At 43.4% G+C, this 22,035-nt stretch overlaps 1 protein-coding gene across 3 annotated transcripts in view; it reads left to right on the forward strand.

The window, feature by feature from the left end:
* The window catches only part of rpe (ribulose-5-phosphate-3-epimerase), a 164,008-nt gene that overhangs the window by 121,323 nt on the left and 20,650 nt on the right, over positions 1 to 22,035 (forward strand). For 2 of the 3 annotated variants that reach the window (XM_060929034.1, XM_060929036.1), the window contains 2 exons: positions 15,896 to 16,035; positions 17,336 to 17,470. In XM_060929034.1, coding sequence (XP_060785017.1) covers positions 15,896 to 16,035; positions 17,336 to 17,470 — 275 coding nt within the window. The remainder of the gene's footprint in view (positions 1 to 15,895; positions 16,036 to 17,335; positions 17,471 to 22,035) is intronic. The other variant, XM_060929035.1, reaches the window with a different exon arrangement.

The raw sequence follows: 22,035 nt of genomic DNA on the forward strand, positions 1-22,035 counted from the left end.
TCCTTAAAAAGTCTCGTCTCGTCTTCTTCCGCTTATCCGGGACCGGGTCGCGGAGGCAGCAGTCTAAGCATGGAAGCCCAAACTTCCCTTTCCCCAGACACCTCGGCCAGCTCCTCGGGAAGAACACCGAGGCGTTCCCAGGCCAGCCGAGAGACATAGTCCCTCCAGCGTGTCCTGGGTCTTCCCCGGGGCCTCCTCCCGGGGGGACATGCCTGGAACACCTCCCCAGGGAGGCGTCCAGGAGGCATCCGAAAAAGATGCCCGAGCCACCTCAGCTGATTCCTCTCGATGTGGAGGAGCAGCGGCTCTACTCCGAGCTCCTCCCGAGTGACTGTGCTTCTCACCCTATCTCTAAGGGAGCGCCCAGCCACCCTGCGAAGGAAACTCATTTCAGCCGCCTGTATCCGCGATCTTGTTCTTTCTGTCATTACCCAAAGCTCATGACCATAGGTGAGAGTCGGAACGTAGATCGACCGGTAAATTGAGAGCTTCGCCTTTTGGCTCAGCTCCTTCTTCACCACGACGGACCGGTAAAGCGACCGCATCACTGCAGAGGCTGCACCGATCCGCCTGTCGATCTCACGCTCCATCCTTCCCTCACTCGTGAACAAGATCCCGAGATACTTAAACTCCTCCACTTGAGGCAGGACTTCTCCACCAACCTGGAGAGGGCAAGCCACCCTTTTCCGGTCGAGAACCATGGCCTCGGACTTGGAGGTGCTGATTCTCATCCCAGCCGCTTCACACTCGACTGCAAACCGCCCCAGTGCATGCTGAAGGTCCTGGTTTGAAGAAGCCAACAGGACAACATCATCCGCAAAAAGCAGAGATGAAATCCTGTGGTTCCCAAACAGGATTCCTTCCGGCCCCTGGCTGCGCCTAGAAATTCTGTCCATAAAAATTATGAACAGAACCGGTGACAAAGGGCAGCCCTGCCGGAGTCCAACATGCACTGGGAACAGGTCTGACTTACTGCCGGCAATGCGAACCAGACTCCTGCTCCGTTCGTACAGGGACCGGACAGCCCTTAGCAAAGAGCCCCGAACCCCATACTCCCGAAGCACCCCCCACAGAATACCACGGGGGACACGGTCGAATGCCTTCTCCAGATCCACAAAGCACATGTGGACTGGTTGGGCAAACTCCCATGAACCCTCGAGCACCCTATGAAGGGTATAGAGCTGGTCCAGTGTTCCGCGACCAGGACGAAAACCGCATTGTTCCTCCTGGATCCGAGGTTCGACTATTGGTCGAATTCTCCTCTCCAGTACCCTGGAGTAAACTTTCCCTGGGAGGCTGAGAAGTGTGATTCCCCTATAATTGGAGCACACTCTCCGGTCCCCTTTCTTAAAAAGAGGGACCACCACCCCAGTCTGCCACTCCAGAGGCACTGTCCCCGACCGCCACGCGATGTTGCAGAGGCGTGTCAACCAAGACAGCCCCACAACATCCAGAGACTTGAGATACTCAGGGCGGATCTCATCCACCCCCGGTGCCTTGCCACCGAGGAGCTTGCAAACCACCTCAGTGACTTCGGCTTGGGTAATGGACGAGTCCACCTCTGAGTCATCAGCCTCAGTCTCCTCAGTGGAAGACATGACGGTGGGATTGAGGAGATCCTCAAAGTATTCCTTCCACCGCCCGACAATGTCCCCAGTCGAGGTCAACAGCTCCCCACCCGCACTGTAAACAGTGTTGGCAGAGTACTGCTTCCCCCTCCTGAGGCGCCGGACGGTTTGCCAGAATTTCTTCGAGGCCGACCGATAGTCCTTCTCCATGGCCTCCCCGAACTCCTCCCAGTTCCGAGTTTTTGCCTCCGCAACTGCCCGAGCTGCAGCACGCCTGGCCTGCCGATATCCGTCGGCTGCCTCAGGAGTCCCGGAGGTCAACATGGCCTGATAGGACTCCTTCTTCAGCTTGACGGCATCCCTTACTTCCGGTGTCCACCACCGGGTTCGGGGATTGCCGCCACGACAGGCACCGGAGACCTTGCGGCCACAGCTCCGAACAGCTGCGTCCACAATGGAGGTAGAGAACACGGTCCACTCAGACTCAATGTCCCCCGCCTCCCTCGGAAGCTGGGAAAAGCTCTCCCGGAGGTGGGAGTTAAAGACCTCCCCAACAGAGTGCTCGGCCAGACGTTCCCAGCAGACCCTCACCATATGTTTAGGCCTGCCAGGTCTGTCCAGCTTCCTCCTCCGCCAGCGGATCCAACTCACCACCAGGTGGTGATCAGTTGACAGCTCAGCCCCTCTCTTCACCCGAGTGTCCAAGACATAGGGCCGGAGATCAGATGAAACGACTACAAAGTCGATCATCGACCTCCGACCTAAGGTGTCCTGGTGCCACGTGCACTTATGGACACCCCTATGCTCGAACATGGTGTTCGTTATGGACAAACCGTGACTAGCACAGAAGTCCAATAACAAAACACCACTCGGGTTCAGATCGGGGAGGCCGTTCCTCCCAACCACGCCCCTCCAGGTGTCACTGTCGTCGCCCACGTGAGCATTGAAGTCCCCCAGTAGCACAATGGAGTCCCCAGTCTGAGCACCCCTTAAAAAGTCTTAAAGTCTTAAATACAACTTTTGGTTTTCAAGGCCTAAAAACGTCTTAAATTGTTTGGAATGACTGGAATTTTCAAAAGGGAGGTATTAAATTTAATATTGGACCGAACGAGTGAAATGTCTCCATCCGGTTTGGGGTATTTTTTTTAACCGTAATTTTAAAAGTGACCAGCGTACCTTTTAGGGGCAGCATTGGTTCTGTGCATTCCGTAGAACAAGAACTAATGTTAGGAGGCTACTGGAGGAAGTGTGATGTGGTGCGGTGGTTGTGAAGAGTGAGAGATACGCAGGTAGCTTACGCGGGTGGTAGAAAGCGTTGATAATTATGGGAAGATGTCTGTTTAACGACAAGTGGTTGGGGGATGACAAATACCCCCCAAATAAGGAGAAGAATCGTTTGCGATAAAAAGCGCTGGATCGTACAAATGTGTTTAAAGATGATAACGTAGTGCTGGGGACACGGCGGACTGGGAAACTGGTTTTTCACGGACACAAGGCGCGCGCGTGTTAGAGGTCAAGCGCTCCGGAGTGAAACGCAGGGGGGTTCGCGCATGCGAACATTGTTTATTGTACCAAGTTTAATATAAATATATAAACTTTTATTTCAAAACTCAATTAAAAAGAAATACAGAAAATACAATAATTCTAAATATAGTACAATATAAATAATTTGTATAAAAAGTTTTTTATTACCTATCGTCTACAAGTGTTTTTAATATAATAAGAATAATATTAACAACCACTAATAATTAGTAGTAGTAGTAATTATTGATCATTAATCATTACTACTTATGAATTAGTGATTAATAAGTACTAGGGATTATTAAATGTTATAAAATTATTAAATTATTACAAATAATTATTAAAAAGTAGTAATTGGTAGAATACAAACAAATTAAATAGTGAACATTGATATAAAATAACTGTACTACTAATAAACAATAACGCTACTAGTAATACTTGTTGTTAATGTTATCAGTACGATTGTTATATCAATGTTCACTATTAAAAACAAATTATCTATAATCCATGAATAATTGTTTGCATCACTACTACTACTACTACTACTACTACTACTACTACTACTAATAATAATAATTACTACTTTTTTAATAATAATTTTAACTAATCTTATAACTCAATTTTATAGCATTTTAATAATCACTACTTATTATTAGTATAATTAAATAGTAGTTGATGATGATGATTACTAATCAATTATTAAATTACATTTTGATCACTGCTTATTAAGTATTAATTAATAATACTGAATTATAATAATTGCTACTCAATTAATTAATATAGCTAATAAGTAGTGATTATTAAAATTTTATAAAATTGAGTTAATTTTTTTTAATTATTATTAAAAATGTAGTTATTAGTAGTAGTAATACAAACAATTATTCATGGATTATAGATAATAATTAATGATTATTTTTGAATAATAAAAGAAAATAGGTCTGCACACTGCTGGATACGCTCCAAAAAATAAACTTTATTTAATTAAAACAAGCAACGTTTCGATCACCCTGGATCTTCATCAGGCATATGGGTAACAGGAAGAGGCTGTGGCCTATATCACATGACCCTGCTCTACACCCGCCCAGGCAAGGCACCCAAAGGTGCCAATCAATTAGACAGACAGGTGTCTTAACCTGTACCAGTCATACAAAAGGCAAAACCAAAAAACATTTGCAAGTTTGAAAGATTAAAAAGATGTGAATATAGTACACCAACATATAAAATACATATCACGTGAAAATCAATTACAAAAAAGGTTTTAAATCAAAATACATATTCATTCCCTTAGGTGCAATGGTGTTCAAGGTATATATATAAAAAGCCTCACGTCTTAAAAGGAGATTATCAACATCACCCCCACGTCTAGGTGTAGCAACATGTTCAATGCCAATATATTGAAGGGTTGCGAGGTTGTGCTTAAACGTGTTAAAATGGACAGCTACAGGGTTCTTCTCATCATTCAACCGTATATTGCTTCTATGCTCTGCGATGCGCGTTTTTAAACACCTTGTTGTTTTGCCTATATAGGCTAATCCGCAGGGACATTTAATCATATAAATTACATTTCGTGTATTGCACAAAATAACGCCTTTTATTTTAAAAGGCTTCCCAGTGTGCGGGTGATTGAAAGAATTACATTTGCGCGTAAAATTACATTGCGCGCAATTTCCGCACCTATAGTTGCCATCAGGAAGGGGAGGAAATCTCCGTGCGCGGTCTGGTGGTCGGTCGGCCTTAACGACAAGGTTGCGTATTAGGGATGTCCCGATCAGGTTTTTTTGCCCTCCGATCCGATACCGATCATTTGATTTTGAGTATCTGCCGATACCGAGTCCCGATCCGATACTTCTTACAATCCATAAAAAATAAAGACGAGGAAAGAAACGGATCCAGGATGTTCCTCATTTTTTATTTAACACCTTATTTTAACATCCAACAACTCCGTTAGCAAACAGAGCACTTACGTGAGGCAGTTTGAACAATAAATAAATTTAAAAAAATAACCTTAAAATACCTGGCAGGAATGTAAACAAATAAAAAAAAATAAAAGTGCCACAGTGCCGGTAATTTGCTTTTAAGAACGCATCTCACAGTGGTGTACAGTAATTTCAATTAAGGAAATGAACGTTTTTCTTGATGAAAACAAGCATTTCTACCCTTTCAGGTTTGAGCCCGTTTCTTTTGTCATCCAACGAAAAAAAAAAAAAGATCTCATTCTTTGCTTTCCGCTTCGAACTGCTTCCGTGTTCAACTTTGCCGGCAACAGGCAGCCAATAACCAATAGCGTCTCCGCTACAAAGTGATGTCATGCCGCACGCGTTGATGTTGCTGTGTTGAGACAAGAGGTCTGGTCTCGCTCTGTGCCAACGCATAGCTATTGATGTGTTAAAAATGAGAATATATTATATAGATATATATCCGATCTCTGATCGGGAGGCAATGCCCGATTCCGATCGAGTCTGAAACCATGTGATCGGGCCCGATTTCCGATCACGTGATCGGATCGGGACATCCCTATTGCGTATATTGAATGAACGCTTGTATACAAAACGTGGGGGCTGTCTGAACGCTTGTATACAAAACGTGGAGGCATCGCTGAGGGTAGGGTCTGAGCTAAGGATGGGCCAATGTCTCCTCACTATCTCTTCAAAAAGCTTGCTCAGTGGCGAGTACTGCGTAATGCAGGATAGCCTATTGTCGGGGCCCTGTGTCTTTTTCTATTAAGACACGTCTCTTGGTCGATGTTGTGGAACCTCTCTACTGCATTATTAATCCAATGTTCAGAGTACTCGCGCTCCCTAAAGCGCTCGGACATAGCACTACATTGCCTTGTGTAGTCTAGATCAGAGCTACAGATGCGACGTATCCTATTAAACTGACTGATAGGTAGATTCCGCTTTAAAGTGGTGGGATGATAACTTTTGCCATGTAAAAGTGTATTTCTATCCGTAGGTTTTTTATAAAGGTCCGTTTTTAACCTACTACCATCTACGGATATCAAGAGGTCCAAGAAGCTGATTTTGTTCTTTATTAAAAACACCAGTAAATTTCAGATTTTCATTTCTCTCATTTAAAAAGTTCTGAAAATCAACTAGCTCAGTTTCTGTGCCTCTCCACACCACAATAATGTCATCAATATATCTCCTATAAAAGAGAATTTTATCGTAAAATGGGTTGACAGCTTGGTTTAAAACCACATTATGTTCAAAATGGCCCACATACAGATTTGCATAATTGGGTGCCATAGTGCTCCCCATAGCAGTCCCTCTAATCTGCAAAAAGAAATCATTTTTAAACATGAAAAAATTTTTTGTCAACACAATCTCAGTCAAACGTTTGATACATTCCACGCTGGGTGTTCTATTTTCATGGTGTGTACTCAAGAAAAAGTCCACTGCGTTAATGCCACCGTCATGAGGAATATTGGTATATAATGATTCAACATCGAAAGTGGCCAACATTATGTCAGCTGGAAGTTCAATTTCTTTAAGGAGTTTGATCATATCCATAGAGTCTTTTACAAAAGAGGAGAGAGTGACAACATGAGGTTTTAGGAAAAAGTCAATAAATGTGGATATTTTTTCAGTTAGTGATCCAATGCCAGCTATGATAGGTCTACCAGGGGGCTTCTCATAGTTTTTATGTATTTTGGGCAAAATGTAAATAACAGGTATTAGAGGATGATCAACTTTCATGAAATCATATTCGTTTTTTGTTATCTCTCCACTCTCAAGGAAAGATGTCAAAACAATTTGTATTTCTTTTTTATACATTTCCGTTGGATTAGACCTCAATCTTTTATAAAAGGTGGAATTATCAAGTTGACGTCCAATTTCAACGTCATAGTCCTCACCTCAAACGATTATAATATTTTTGAATAATGAACATTGATATAACAATTGCACTGATGATGATTAGTTTAGTTATTACAACACATTGATTAATATTGATAATAATGGTTATGAAAGGTGACAGTTGTTTTTCTGTGTTTAATGTAACGCTCTGATGATTGTATGACTGCATAAATAGGTTTATGTTGTTATCTGCTATAATGCAGAAGATACTCGAGAACTTCCTCAGCCAGCTGTATACTGTACGACACTCAGACTGATTTTGCTGTCGGACACAAAATCACACATCAAAGATAATCTTTGGGGATTGAAATAATGCCGGCTAAGGTTGTTCAGCTGGTTCTACTTGCCGTTTATTGTTTTCGTTTTTGAAATGATTCATGGTGTTTTCTCCAGTAAACACCAGTCTTCTCCTTGCAGCTACAGTAGTTCTGCAGGCCCAAAACACACGACTTTGTTTCAGCTGTTTGCATGTCTAACAGTTGCCATTGATGCACCCTGTTGTTCATCAATTGTGTGCATTCTTCTTAAAGTTGGTAAAAAAAAACAAACTATTGCAGGAAACAGTTTTAAGTTGTCGTATTTATAATTTTCTTTGCCATGGTACAGTCTTAATTTTTCCATTTAGAGGTCTTGGAAAAAGTCTTAAGTCTTTAAATTTGTACTTGAAAAATGTGCAGATACCCTGTTATATCACTGTGTGTGTGTGTGTGTGTGTGTGTGTGTGTGTGTGTCCTGTTTTGTCACATAACTGTGTAGATATTACAATGTCAAATAACGCGCACACGCGCGTATCTACACACGTGTGTGTGTGTGTGGGGTGAGAGATATATAAAATACACACACACACACACACACACACACGTGCAGATATATATATATATATTTATATATATATATATATATATATATATATATATATATATATATACACACACATCAGCTGGATAGTACAGTAATGCTCACTGACTACGACGCAGGAGATCGGGGTTCGAATCCCGGTCGGGGCAAAACATCATCCAGTAAGGGTCCTTAGGCAAAACCCCTCATGATATATCAGCCTACCTCAGGAATGAGTGAAAACATAACTGATAGAGTCATACCGGCTCAGACGTCGCCCGGGTCAACAAGGTCTGCGTCAGTTGCTAGGGAACCAGGGCAAACTGATGAGAAATGGGCTACTGGAACAAGACATCGATGGACGAGGACAGAAAATACGGATTTGCTGGAATGCTACTATACAAGCAATCCCAGAGAGAGGGGATACATGCAGAGAATGTGGGACCATTGGATACTTCGAAACCCACAATCAAGGCTAACAAAGAAACAGCTATTAGCCCAGTGTTCCAACATCCATAATCGAAATCTGCTATCACAACTAGAGATTAATGAAATACAACAACGATGCTACGGCAAGGGGGAGCCAGGAAGACAGGTCAGCGGGGAGATGTCATCATCCCCACAACCAGAGATTGGGTACCAAGCCCCAACAGCTAACAGCCTCAACACAAGAGCTGCTGACCTGAGAAGGAAGATCGTGACCCAACTGGAAACCTGGAGCCCCCGACGAATACCGAAGCTGAGTTGCCAAGTACCTTCAGAAGATCTACTAGTAGATGTGAATGCTGCTCTGAAGACAATCTCCACAAGAACCATCACTGAGACCAACAAGCTGATACACAGTACAGCAACAGTAATCATGGAGATGCTTGGACACAAGGTGGGCTCGGGACATAACAAACAGTATCCACCATGGAAGAGACGATTAGAGGCCAAGATAAAGGCAGCAAGGAGAGAAGTTAGCCAGCTAGCTGAACTACAGAAAGGGAACATGGTGAATAAAGGGGCGCCCAGGAAGTACAACTCACTCTCCATACCAGAGGCACTCGAAACTGCCAAACAGCGACTAACAGCTCTGGCCACCCGGTTGAGGAGATACACCAAGGAAGGAGAGGCCAGGAGAATAAACAAGCTGTTCTCCACTGAACCAGCCAAGGTGTACTCTCAATGGCAGGGGAACAACAACCGGTCAGACCCACCAAGAGCTGAGGTGGAAAAATACTGGAAAGACATATGGGAAAGAAAGGCATCACACAACACCGATGCCCAATGGTTAGTGGACCTAAGAGCTGACCACAGCAACCTCCCAGAACAAGAACCAGTAACCATCTCAATGGCAGACGTCCAAGAAAGAGTGTCAAAGATGAAGAGCTGGACAGCACCAGGCCCCGATATGATCCATACGTACTGGCTGAAGAAGCTAACTGCACTCCATGAACGCCTAGCAGCACAGATGAACCAGCTGCTGAGGGATGGAACCCACCCAGAATGGCTAACCCAAAGCAGGACAGTCCTAATCATGAAGGACCCCCAGAAGGGACCCATCCCATCCAACTACCGGCCAATTACCTGTCTCTGCACAACATGGAAGGCCCTGTCAGGCATCATTGCGGCAAAAATGAGTAAGCATGTGGCTCAATACATGAGCGAGGCACAGAAAGGAATTGGCAGTAACACCAGAGGAGCCAAGCACCAGCTACTGGCCGATAGAACAGTCGCCCGAGACTGTAAGAAGAGACAGACCAACCTGTGCACTGCCTGGATTGACTACAAGAAAGCCTACGACTCAGTGCCACACACATGGATACTGGAATGTCTGGAACTGTATAAGATCAACAGGAACCTAAGGACCTTCATCCAGAACTCAATGGAAATGTGGAAGACAACCCTAGAGGCCAACTCAAAACCCATTGCCCAAGTCAACATCAAGTGCGGCATATACCAAGGAGATGCGCTATCACCACTGCTGTTCTGCATGGGCCTGAACCCCCTCAGTCAGATCATCACGAAGAGCGGCTACGGGTACCGATTCCGTAGTGGGGCAACAATCAGCCACCTGCTCTACATGGATGACATCAAGCTGTATGCCAGGAATGAGCGAGAAATAGACTCGCTGATCCACACCACCCGGATCTACAGCAATGACATAGGGATGTCATTCGGATTGGACAAGTGTGGCCGGATGGTCTCAAAGAGAGGCAAGATGATCTGGACTGAAGGGATTGACCTACCAGAGGGCAACATAGGTGATATCCAAGACAGCTACAAGTACCTTGGCATCCCACAGGCTAATGGAAACCATGAAGAGGCCACAAGGAAGTCAACCACAGCCAAATACCTCCAGAGAGTAAGGCAGGTCCTGAAAAGTCAGCTGAATGGTAAAAACAAGGTCCAAGCCATCAACATGTACGCACTACCAGTCATCAGATACCCCGCTGGTATCATAAACTGGCCAAAGGAGGAGATAGAAGCCACAGATATCAAGACTAGAAAGCTCCTCACCATGCATGGAGGGTTCCACCCCAAGTCCAGCACCCTGAGACTATACACTAAGCGGAAAGAGGGAGGCCGAGGGCTAGTGAGCGTCAAGACCACGGTCCAGGATGAAACATCGAAAATCCGAGAATACATCAGAAAGATGGCCCCAAAGGATGAACTGCTAAGTGAATGTCTCAGGCAGCAGAACCCTGATGAGAGTGCAGAGGAGGAGGAGGAACAGACAACCTGGAGAGACAAACCCCTACATGGCATGTACCACCGTCAGATAGAGGAAGTGGCTGATATCAAGAAATCCTACCAGTGGCTGGATAATGCAGGACTGACAGACAGCACAGAGGCACTAATCATGGCAGCACAAGAACAGGCCATAAGCACAAGAGCCATAGAGGCCAGGATCTACCAGAGTAGATCAGACCCAAGATGCAGACTGTGCAAAGAAGCCCCTGAAACAGTCCAGCACATAGTAGCAGGGTGTAAGATGCTAGCTGGATCAGCGTACATGGAGAGGCACAATCAAGTGGCTGGGATAGTATACAGGAACATCTGCAACCAGTATGGAATAGAAATGCCCAAGTCCCAATGGGCCATACCACAGAAGGTGGCTGAGAACAACAGGGCCAAGATTCTGTGGGACTTCAGCTTCCAGACTGACAAACAGATCCTGGCTAACCAACCGGACATAGTGGTGATGGACAAAGAGCAGAAGAGGGTGGTGGTGATAGATGTGGCGATCCCAGCTGACGCCAACATCAGGAAGAAGGAACATGAGAAACTTGAGAAGTATCAAGGGTTGAAAGAGCAGCTGGAACGGATGTGGAAGGTCAAGGGTTGCGTGGTCCCCGTGGTAGTGGGGGCACTTGGGGCAGTAACCCCCAAACTGGGAGAGTGGCTCCAGCAAATCCCAGGAACAACATCTGAAGCCTCAGTCCAGAAGAGCGCAGTCCTTGGAACATCGAAGATACTGCGCAGAACCCTCAAACTCCCAGGCCTCTGGTAGAGGACCCGAGCTTGAGGATGACATGGATACCAACCCCCCACCGGGGGTGAGAAGGAGATTATATATATTTTAAATATATACACGCATTGTGTGTGTGTGTGTGTAATTGCACGTGTGTAAACAGTACACATACCTAGGCCACAAATTCAATGTGGCAGGTGACTGGGAACAGCAACAGTCAGAACTCATTATTGAGTATACTCATAAATTAGATCTTGTTGACTCGGCCCCCCTACCCATCATGATGAAAGTGCAAGCCGTACGAGAAATAGCCCTGTCCAAAGTCCAACACCTTTTTGCAAACCTCCACCTTCCACAAAAAGCCCTCACTGAACTTAACAACATAACTGTCCGTACTGTAAGACAGTGGTTTGGGCTAAATACCCACTCAACAAGGGACATAATTTTTCAATCCAAGAGGGAGGGGGGGTTGGGTGTCCCAAACATCGAATGGATTTATACTGCTTCCAGGACGAGCCATCTACTCAGTATGCTGAACAACGATGACCTGCGAATTAGGGAGATGGCCCGGGCGTCGCTATTTCAACATCTGCAGCGAAGGAAAATTCCGTTTGCACTTGATAGCGACGCACAATTTCTCGGATTCCAGGTGAAAGGGAACGGTAAATTGGACAGTAGAGCAACAGGCTTTGGTGTGAGGTCGGACTGGCTCGATTTGAACGATCTTTGCCACCGCACCAAAATACATCTGCGGTGGGCCAAACTAGATGGCGCAAAAGTAACATCTTTTGATAACATCATAACGGACCCATTTATATATGCACGTGCAACTTATGTGCAAGGTGAAGGAGAACAGGAGCTGCCCGCAAAACATGCGCGGGCTTTAATCCTTCATATGAAACGGTCCCAGAGTGCATAGCACTGGGCCAGCCTGAATCTGCAGGGAAAATTGACCGGTTTGACCTTTGCAGATCATGCACTGTCTCACTCTGTGCTCAGCAACTGCTCTGTTGGTGAGGACATTTTAACTTTTACAATCAAGGCTCGCCTCCAGGTCCTCCCAACAAAATATAATCTGGCTACCTGGTATCCTTCAGATCATAACCCGTACTGTATCTTTCACTGTTCCACTGGTCAAATTGAAACAATAGCACATATCTTTAATGGCTGTAGTTTTTACAAAGGACTTTACATCGCTAGGCACGACCGATTAGTTGACCTGGTCTTTGACAGTATTAAAGAAATTGTAGATGAAAGAACAGACATGCATAAACACAGTGCAGTGCAAATGGATTGGTTTAATACTGAAAATCATGACAATGTTCAATTGAATGACTTCCCAAATACTCCAGATATCACCATCATAAATGAAAGCAATAGAACAGTAGTGATTATCGAAATAGGCTGCTCGTTTGATTTATACATGGTTACTTGTTTTAACACCAAGATGCTAAAGTACAGTATCAGACACTTGAGTCAATTATGTGCCTTGGTTATAATTGCAAATTAATTGTTCTTGTATTTGGGACCCTTGAGCATGTACATAAACTTGTCCTACGTGGGTTGCAACTGTGTGGACTATCCAAAATAAGCGCTAAGAGGCTGGTTAAATATTGCTCAATTTCTGCCATAATAGGTAGTTTGTCCATCTGGAGACGGAGATGTCATATTTATCCATAGACATTGTTAGACTTTTTTTTTTTTTTTTTTATGATCACACTTGCCAATCTACAGAGTATTTCCAATAATGTTTGGATCTGCAATCCTTCCCTGTGTGATGATCCAAATAAAAGTATTAAACTGTAATTATGCACAGTGGTGCTTGAAAGTTTGTGAACCCTTTAGAATTTGTTATATTTCTGCATAAATATGACCTAAAACATCATCGGAGTCCTAAAAGTAGATAAAGAGAACCCAGTTAAACAAATGAGACAAATATTATACTTTGGTCATTTATTGAGGAAAATGATCCAATATTACATATCTGTGAGTGGCAAAAGTATGTGAATCTCTAGGATTAGCAGTTAATTTGAAGGTGAAATTAGTCAGTGTTTTCAATCAATGGTGTGACAATCAGGTGTGAGTGGGCACCCTGTTTTATTTAGGCCAAGTTTACATTAGACCGTATCTGTCTCGTTTTCTTCGCGGATGCACTGTCCGTTTACATTAAACCGCCTGGAAACGCCGGGAAACAGGAATCCGCCAGGGTCCACGTATTCAATCCAGATCGTGTCAGCTCCGGTGCTGTGTAAACATTGAGATACGCGAATACGCTGTGCTGAGCTCTAGCTGGCGTCGTCATTGGACAACGTCACTGTGACATCCACCTTCCTGGCTTCGCTGGCGTTGGTCATGTGACGCGACTGCTGAAAAACGGCGCGGACTTCCGCCTTGTATCACCTTTCATTAAAGAGTATAAAAGTATGAAAATACTGCAAATACTGATGCAAATACTGCCCATTGTGTAGTTATGATTGTCTTTAGGCTTGCCATCCTTCCACTTGCAAGTGGTAAGTGATATGCGCTGGGATCAAACACACAGCGGCTCAGTCCCGAATCGTGGCTCGTGCACTTCACTCGCGTGCTCTGTGAGCTGCGCAGGGCCGGAGTGCGCACCCTCCAGAGGGCACTCGCTGTTCAGGGCGGGGTGATTTGGAGCGCAGGATACCTGCGGAGCCGAGCGTATCCGTGTATTGGTGTTGCTGTGTGCATGCAAATTGTGTATTGGTGTTGCTGTGTGCACACTAATCGTTTTAAAAACGTTAATCTGATGATCCGCTGATATGGTCTAATGTAAACATGGGCTTAAAGAACAGGGCTCTATCAAAGACTGATCTTCCCAACACGTTTACCTTCCCAGGGTAACTTCTAAGCAACTGACGACCTCTCTCACATTGGCTTATATTCATGAGTCCACCATCAGGAGAACACTGAATAATAATGGTGTTGCAAGGAAAAAGCCACTGCTCTCCAAAAAGAACATTGCTGCTCGTCTGCAGTTTGCTAAAGATCACGCGGACAAGCCAGAAGGCTATTGGAAAAATGTTTTGTGGGCAGATGAGACCAGAAAGACAACTTTTTGGTTTAAATGAGAAGTGTTCTGTTTGGAGAAAGTAAAACACTGCATTCCAGCATAAGAACCTTATACCATCTGTGAAACATGGTGGTGGTAGTATTTGGGACTGTTTTGCTGCATCTGGGCCAGGACGGCTTGCCATCATTGATGGAACAATGAATTCTGAATTATACCAGTGAATTCTAAAGGGAAATGTCAGGACATCTGTCCATGAACTGAATCTCAAGAGAGGGTGGGTCATGCAGCAAGACGACAAACCTAAGCACACAAGTTGTTCTACCAAAGAATGGTTAAAGAAGAATAAAGTTAATGTTTTGGAATGGCCAAGTCAAAGTCCTGACCTTAATCCAATGGAAATGTTGTGGAAGGACCTGAAGCGAGCAGTTCATGTGAGGAAACCCACCAACATGCCAGAGTTGAAGCTGTTGAGGCCTTTGTTCGCTGTGGGTGATGTCTGTGCTCCTCGCTATGGACTGCAGTGAGCTCGTTGCTCTTTTAACATCATGGTTATCCAGTGCTCTGTGCAGCAGTGCTTTTGTGCTTGGCGCGGTGTTCTGAGCGATGTTGCTTGGTGGCATCGTGGTGGCTGTGCAGGTGGTTTGGGACATACCAGCACTCTGCGTAGCGGTGCTTCTGTGCTCGCTTTGTGGCTCCATGGCACAATGTTCCAAGCAATGTTGCGCGGCGGCTGTGCACGTGGTATGGAACTTATTTTCGTGTGCCTTTTGGTGGGACTGTGGTTGCTACACCATTGGAATGACATCCTGACCACCTTTTGGTGGGTCCCACCCGGCTCCCCAGTAATTGTAAAGTGACCTTGGGTATGAGAGAGGCTCTACATTTTTTTTTTAAATTATTGCTATTGTTTGCAGTAACAACTACTATACATATTATGTCCATATAAGGGCAATAATAATTTATTTAGTTTACATTCTGAAACATGGTGGTGCTGTAAATTCCGTGAACGTTTTGTATCTTGATTAATACACAATCCAATTAATACAGAATCCACAACCAAATGCAAAGGAAGATATGTTTAAGATTTAAAAAAATGAGACATTTTAGTATGGATAAAACAATTGTATAAAAAGAACTGAATAACAAACGGAAATGTATCAGTCCAAGGTGGCCGTGTAGGGCTTTTGTTGTTTAGAAGAGCAGAGCACCCATACTGCCGACTTCACTTTGTTCCTTTACAAAGATCTCAAAGTATTGGTAGATGATAGTAACAGCCAGCAAGATTCCTGTTCCTGAGCCAGCAGCACCCAGGAAGTCAGCCATGATGGATAGGCCACCTATGCACAGTCCTCCGAATGCTGCAGCTGTGGGGATGTACCTATTGAGTTCATGCACCATGGATGTATCTCGTAGTGCATGAGTACATGGAACAGCATTGTAAAATTTATTGATTGTCTGTCTGTTTGCACAAACTATGATCGAAAGGACAGAGTTAAGCACCACAAGAAACAAAGGAACATTTTGAACACTACTACTTTGGCAACGACCTCATCGCTTTGTATTTTACCCATATCGGGTCTAAGGCGTATGTTAGTTGAATTATTTATGTATTTATTTCCCCCAGACATGCACATGATGGTTTCCACACCAGACCAGTGGGTGAAACCAATGGCAGCAGCAGGAGCCAACCAGTATACATTTCATTTGGAGGCAACTACAAATCCTGGAAGCCTTATCAAGGAAATCCGTGAAAGTGGCATGAAGGTTTGGGTTTTAAGTTTTTAGTGTTTGTTTTTTTTTTCACATACAGTACCAGTCTGAAGTTTGAACACTTTATTCATTTTCATTTCATTCATTCATTCATTCATTGTAACGTGTGTCCAAACTTTTGACTGGCACTGTGTGCTTTTCTATTTGAATTAATTACACTCAGTCCTCTTATCACCCAGATGAGGATTGGTTCCCTTTTGAGTCTGGTTTCTCTCAAGGTTTCTTCCTCATGTTGTCTGAGGGAGGTTTTACTTGCCACTATTACTTCAGGCTTGATCATTAGGGATAAATTTTATTAGTTCAAATAAATGTATTCGTTCATAGTCTTTATTTTTCTGTAAAGCTGCTTTGCAACAGTCTGTTGTTAAAAGCACTATACAAATGAACTGACTACTTAATTTGGTGTCTGGATGACTCGAGTGACCTTTTGGTTGAACTCGGGTTTTCTTCCGATCAACTCCTTTTGGTAACCGTTGACCTATTGACCTTGCAGCATTTCAGGGAAGGGAACCTGCTAAGTGATCCTTGCTATGCCTTGTAGTATGATATGGTTTGGACCAGACAGCAGTATCCCTACCCTGACATGAGGAGTTTCTCCTCCTGGTGGTGGACCAAATCTTGCTATCAGCTTTAGTTTTTAAATTGATTCATTACAGTTGAGTAAAATCTGGCTCATATGTTTGTGATTACATTGGTGATTGCTGCCATTCTGAATTCTTTCCCCCCAAAAAAGCTGCTAAAAGAGTCTGCACACAAGGTTGAAATGTTGTCTGAGGGAAAACTTTCTCAGGTCATCAGGCACAGGGTAACTCTTGACAACCTCGACTGTAGATTATTGGCGAATTTCCCAGATTTGCTGAGCAACAGACCACAAAATGGTGCTCAGAAAGTCAAGAAAGCTCCACTAGCACCCCCAAGCTAAAGTTGTGCGAAACCTGAAGGAAGCTCTATACTTGCCTCAGTCATGGATGATGTTAAAAGTGGTAAATGTATCCTGTAGGGATGCTATTGAGGTGATAGTTACAGGCTCAATCAACAAATAGTCAGCAAAAGCAGTGCAAAATATTGTGTGCTTTTCACTGCCGTTTCTGCACATTCTGTAAAAAGTGCATATCTATCTATCTATCTATCTATCTATCTATCTATCTATCTATCTATCTATCTATCTATCTATCTATCTTTTATATAATATTTTTTTAAAAGATGTTTTTAACAAACTCCTGATCTGGTCTTCATTTAAACTGTTATTGACAGTTTACCTGTATGATGATTTAAAAAAAAAAACCTTTTGCAGGTTGGCCTGGCTATCAAGCCTGGAACCACGGTTGAACAATTAGCACCATGGGCTGGGCAAATTGACATGGCACTAATTATGACAGTGGAGCCTGGATTTGGTGGGCAGAAGTTTATGGAGGACATGATGCCAAAGGTGTGTTTGTGTGTTGGCACACCTTCTTCTTCTTCTTCTTCTTCTTCTTCTTCTTTTTTTTAATTATTTATAATTATTCCTTGTTACACTGAAACACAACCCCATCAGCTTTAGATTATTGAGTATGCTGTCCGGACCTGGATGGATTTCATATGTTTGTGAAGTTGCCAATGCTCTGGCTATTTTTTTTTTTAAATGTCAGCAAAACCTGTGTAACATGAATTGTTCTCATAACTGTAAAATTCTGTAGTCTGTATCTATAGTAATGTAACATTCTGTATATCTGTATCCTAAACTAAAGTGTTTCCTCTGAATAGCACCAAACAGAGTAAGAGAGGAGTAAGATTACTGAGGTAATAGACACTGAATTGAGTAGTCAATAATCATTGATTTATAATTTAAGATGATTTTACAATGTGGAATTCCAGCGGTCTGTTAAGATTGTCCCAGGCATGCAAATGCAAGGGGATTCTAGTATTCCCCCCCCCCCCCCCCATTGTATTTTCTTATCCATTTGTTTTTATTAAGAATCTGAAATCCACAACAAAAAAAAGCATTTTAGAAGATCAATGTCTTTTGAAAGTTGTGTTCTAGTTGCTACATTTTTAACATTTTAGCTACATTTTGAGCACAGCACCAATAAACTAGCTAGTTACAATGCCAGAGTTATTGGCACACCTTTGTAAAGATTAATGAATAGGGTCAGAAAAAAATCCACCTTTTGGTGAAGTTGCTTCATCTCTCACTGAAAAAAATGAGAAAATCCAACCTTTTAATTGAAATAAATGTATTCAGAAATAAAGAAATTCCTCATCAACAAATAATTTGCAACAAAACACGTGTCTTTATTATTGGTACCCCTGCATTTAATACTTTGTACAACCCCCTTTGCCAGTAAAACAGCACAGAGTCTTCTCCTATAACCTTTTATAAGGTTGGCGATCTAGAGCAGGGCATCTGAAACCATTCCTCTTTACACAAATCTCTCCAGATCATCCAGGGTCTTTGGCCCTCTCTTGTGCTTTCTCCTCTTCAGCTCACTCCACAGGTTTTCACTGGGCTTCAGGTCAGAGGACTGAGATGGCCAGGGCAGAAGCTTGATTCTGTGGTTAGCTAGCCATTTTTGTGTTGATTTGGTCATATGCTTTGGATCATTGTCCTGCTGGAAGACCCAGTTTTAGTTTTCTGGCAGAGGCAGGCAGATTTTGATAGAAAATGTCTTATTTCATGGACTTATGATGCCATGTACCCTAACAAGGTTTCTAGGGCCTTTGGAGGAAAAACAGCCCTAAAACATCACAGAACTTCACCACATTTTACAGTTGGGATCAGGTTCTTTTCATTGTAGCCATCCTTCTTTTTACACCAAACCCACGTTGAGTGTGTATTACCAAAAATCTCCATTTTTGTTCCAGTAGACCATAGAACATGGTTCCAGTCAAAATTGTAATAGCGTTTCACAAACTTCAGGTGTTTGTTTGTGGTTAACTGACAGAAAAGGCGCTGGATTAACTCAGCTGGAACATTGTCAATTCCTGCAGATTTACCTTTCTTCAGGGCTCTTACAGCCTCCTCTATCTCTTCTCTGAGGATTGAGTCTGTGTGGTCATCCTCACTACTGTGGTTCCTAGGAACATTCAGTACATGAGGATCCCCTTCTGTCTTGTTGTACAAGTCCGAACAGTATTCTGTCCATATTCCATGACCTGTTTCTCTTCTGTTAGGCATTTCCCGTTCTTGTCCTGTATAGTGGAAACTTTGCTTTGTCTAGTGCTTGTAAGGTCGTTTACAAGTTGGTATGCTTTTTTTTTTTTTTGCTATTGTTTTTATTCAGACTTCAATGTCCTTGCACTGATCTTCTGTCCATTCCTGTTTTGCCTTTTTTCATTCCTTTCTTGATGCTGTTGTTCACTTCTTTGTATTTACGTGCTCCCTCTGCAGTCCTTTTGTGGGGGGTTCCCCCCACTCCCCTTCTTTCATCTCACTATCCAGTAGTTCTGGTGTAATCCATGGCTTTTTCCTTGGTCTGTTTTTCCCAAGTATTTTGGTGGCTGTTTCCACAATGGTCTCGTTAAAATTGGTAACAGTCTCCTCAATGTCAGTCTTGTCATTTAAAAATTAGGAGTGATGCCAATTTTTCCCCCATGGTTGCTTTGAAGGTCTCAGCTACCTGTGGGTCCTCAGGTTTTTCTAAGTTAAATCTGAGGCATGTGTATTGTAGTTTCTTGATGGTCTTCAGACAGAGACGAAAGGAGAGCATCAATAAATCATGATCTCTTCCGATGTCTGCTCCAGGAAACGTTCGGGTTCTACCAGTGTTAATGCTAGTGCAAAATCATTTCTTTACCAGAATGTAGTCAATTTGATTGTGGTACTCCCCGCTTGGGCTGTGCCAAGTCCACACCCTGGATTTCTTGTGACAGCAAAGCTTATTTGCCAGGACCAGGTTGTTGTGGGTAGCGAATTCCAGAAGTCACAGTCCTCTGTCATTTGATTGAGTTGCAATGAGGCCCCTGTACACTACTCCAGTCAATGTACATATCCTTTCCTACTTTTTGCATTCCAGTCCCCTTATACAATGAGGGTCCTCCTTTGAAATCTCATTTAAAATTTCTTGGAGTTGGTCATAAAAATCTTCTACCTTGTCATCATGACATGTAGTTGGAGCATATACTTGGACTACAGTGATGTTGAAGGGTGAGGCCTTCAGATGGATAGTAATAATCCTACTAGAGACTGGGTGACAACCCATCACTGCTTTATTGGTATCCTTATGTATTAAAAACCCAACACCATGTTCATGTTTATCCTCTCTACCGCTATAGTATAGTTTATGCCCATCTTCCCTAGATGTCTCACTGCAACATTTCCATCTCAACTCACTTATACTTAGTATATTCTGGTTGTACCTATCCATCTTGTGAGTAAGTTCAGGTTTTCCTGCTGCTCTCAATGACCTTACATTCCATGTGCCACACAGATGTTGTCCCTTATTTGTATGTTCCCTGTGGGTTGTACACTGGTAGCGGGTTGTACACCAGTAGCATATTTTTCACCTCCGTCCCGATGTCTAGCAGAAGGCGTGGCTCTTGTTGACCCGGGCAGTGGCCGATCCGGTATGGATTTAGTTACGGTTTGCTTCATCATGGTGTCTCTTGGGCAGAAGAGTTTGGCGGGGCCCATTCCTCTCCAAACTGTTGACTGCAGCCGAGACTCCTCCTCCTGAGGCACGCCTTGGTCCCGAACACTTGGCCGTTGACCCTCAGGGTTCCTCCGCCCTAGCCGGTGGCTTCATTGGGAAGTCCACCGCCTAGTGATGCAGTGTTGGCACCACCCCCTCAACGATGTTTGGCCGGCCAGCTGAGACCATTGCCTGGGGTATGGCACATGGAGCCAGTCGTGAGAGTTTAGGAGATGGATGAGGGCCAGAGCATGTGATATCCTGCATAGCAGGATCAGCTATCAGGCTGCCTAAGGTGCCACCTCTATCTAGAGCCCCCTATACCCCTTGGACAGGTAAGCCAAAAATCCTTTAGCTAACATATTTTTGTAAGAGTTATTGATAACTTTAAATGCAACTATTGAGGTGTTAGAGTTAATGTTCCTTGCAAGCTAATTTGCCAAATTAAGAGTTAGAATTTAAGAGTTAGCCAAGTTAATGAGCTCGTCATTTGCTGTTTAAAAAAAAAAGAAAAAAAAACTTTTTGAGGAAGTGTCTCACAGGAAACTTGTATTTATGATATGATTTTTCTGGAGTATACACATTGGGACCTGTATGTTTTGTGGATATAGTGTAGCCATCGAGTGAACATTTTATCTTGGCTGCCTTGATTGTACACTCTCTAGCCAAAAGTTTGGCGAAAGAGACACTTGACCAGTCTCACCTATTTGTACTTTTTGACTGTCCCAATCCAGATGTAGTCCCCCTTTGCTGTTATAATTTTCACTTTTCTGAGAAGGCTTTCCAGTAGACTTTGGCTGTGGGGATTTGTCCAGTCAGCCACAAGAGCATTAGTGAGGTCAGACACAAATGATGTTGTGATAGGTGATTAGACCCATAGTACAGTCTGCAATTCATCCCAAAGGTGTTCAGTTAGGTTGAGGTCAGGGCTTTGTGCAGAACACTCATTATTTCACGCCAACCTTGGCAAACTATGTCTTCATTGCATTGTCCATGGCCTCTTAGTTCCATTGGAGGGAAATTGTAATGCTACAGCATACAAAGATCTCCTATACAATTGTGTGCGTCTAACTTTGTGGCAGGAGTTAAAGGTCATAGGCAACGGTTTTAATTGTATGCACATTTGAAACTTGTATATGTTAAAAAACCCTCTGTAATTTTCTTCTGGTCCCAAGAAGTATTGTTAATAAGTAATAATTAAAATAAGTTGGCGCGGATCGTGGCGAATTTGTTTGGCTATTTTCGTGACCACTCTGTGGGTGAGGTCATTTAAGATAAACAAACATGACTTATTGTTGTGCAGTGAACTGTAACAACGTTCAGGAAGAAGTTATTACCTTTTTCCGAGAGAGGAGAAGAGTGGGTTGGCTTTTTCTGAAAGAGG

This window comes from Neoarius graeffei, chromosome 9 (genome assembly GCF_027579695.1).
Source record: "Neoarius graeffei isolate fNeoGra1 chromosome 9, fNeoGra1.pri, whole genome shotgun sequence".
Lineage (NCBI taxonomy): Eukaryota > Metazoa > Chordata > Actinopteri > Siluriformes > Ariidae > Neoarius > Neoarius graeffei.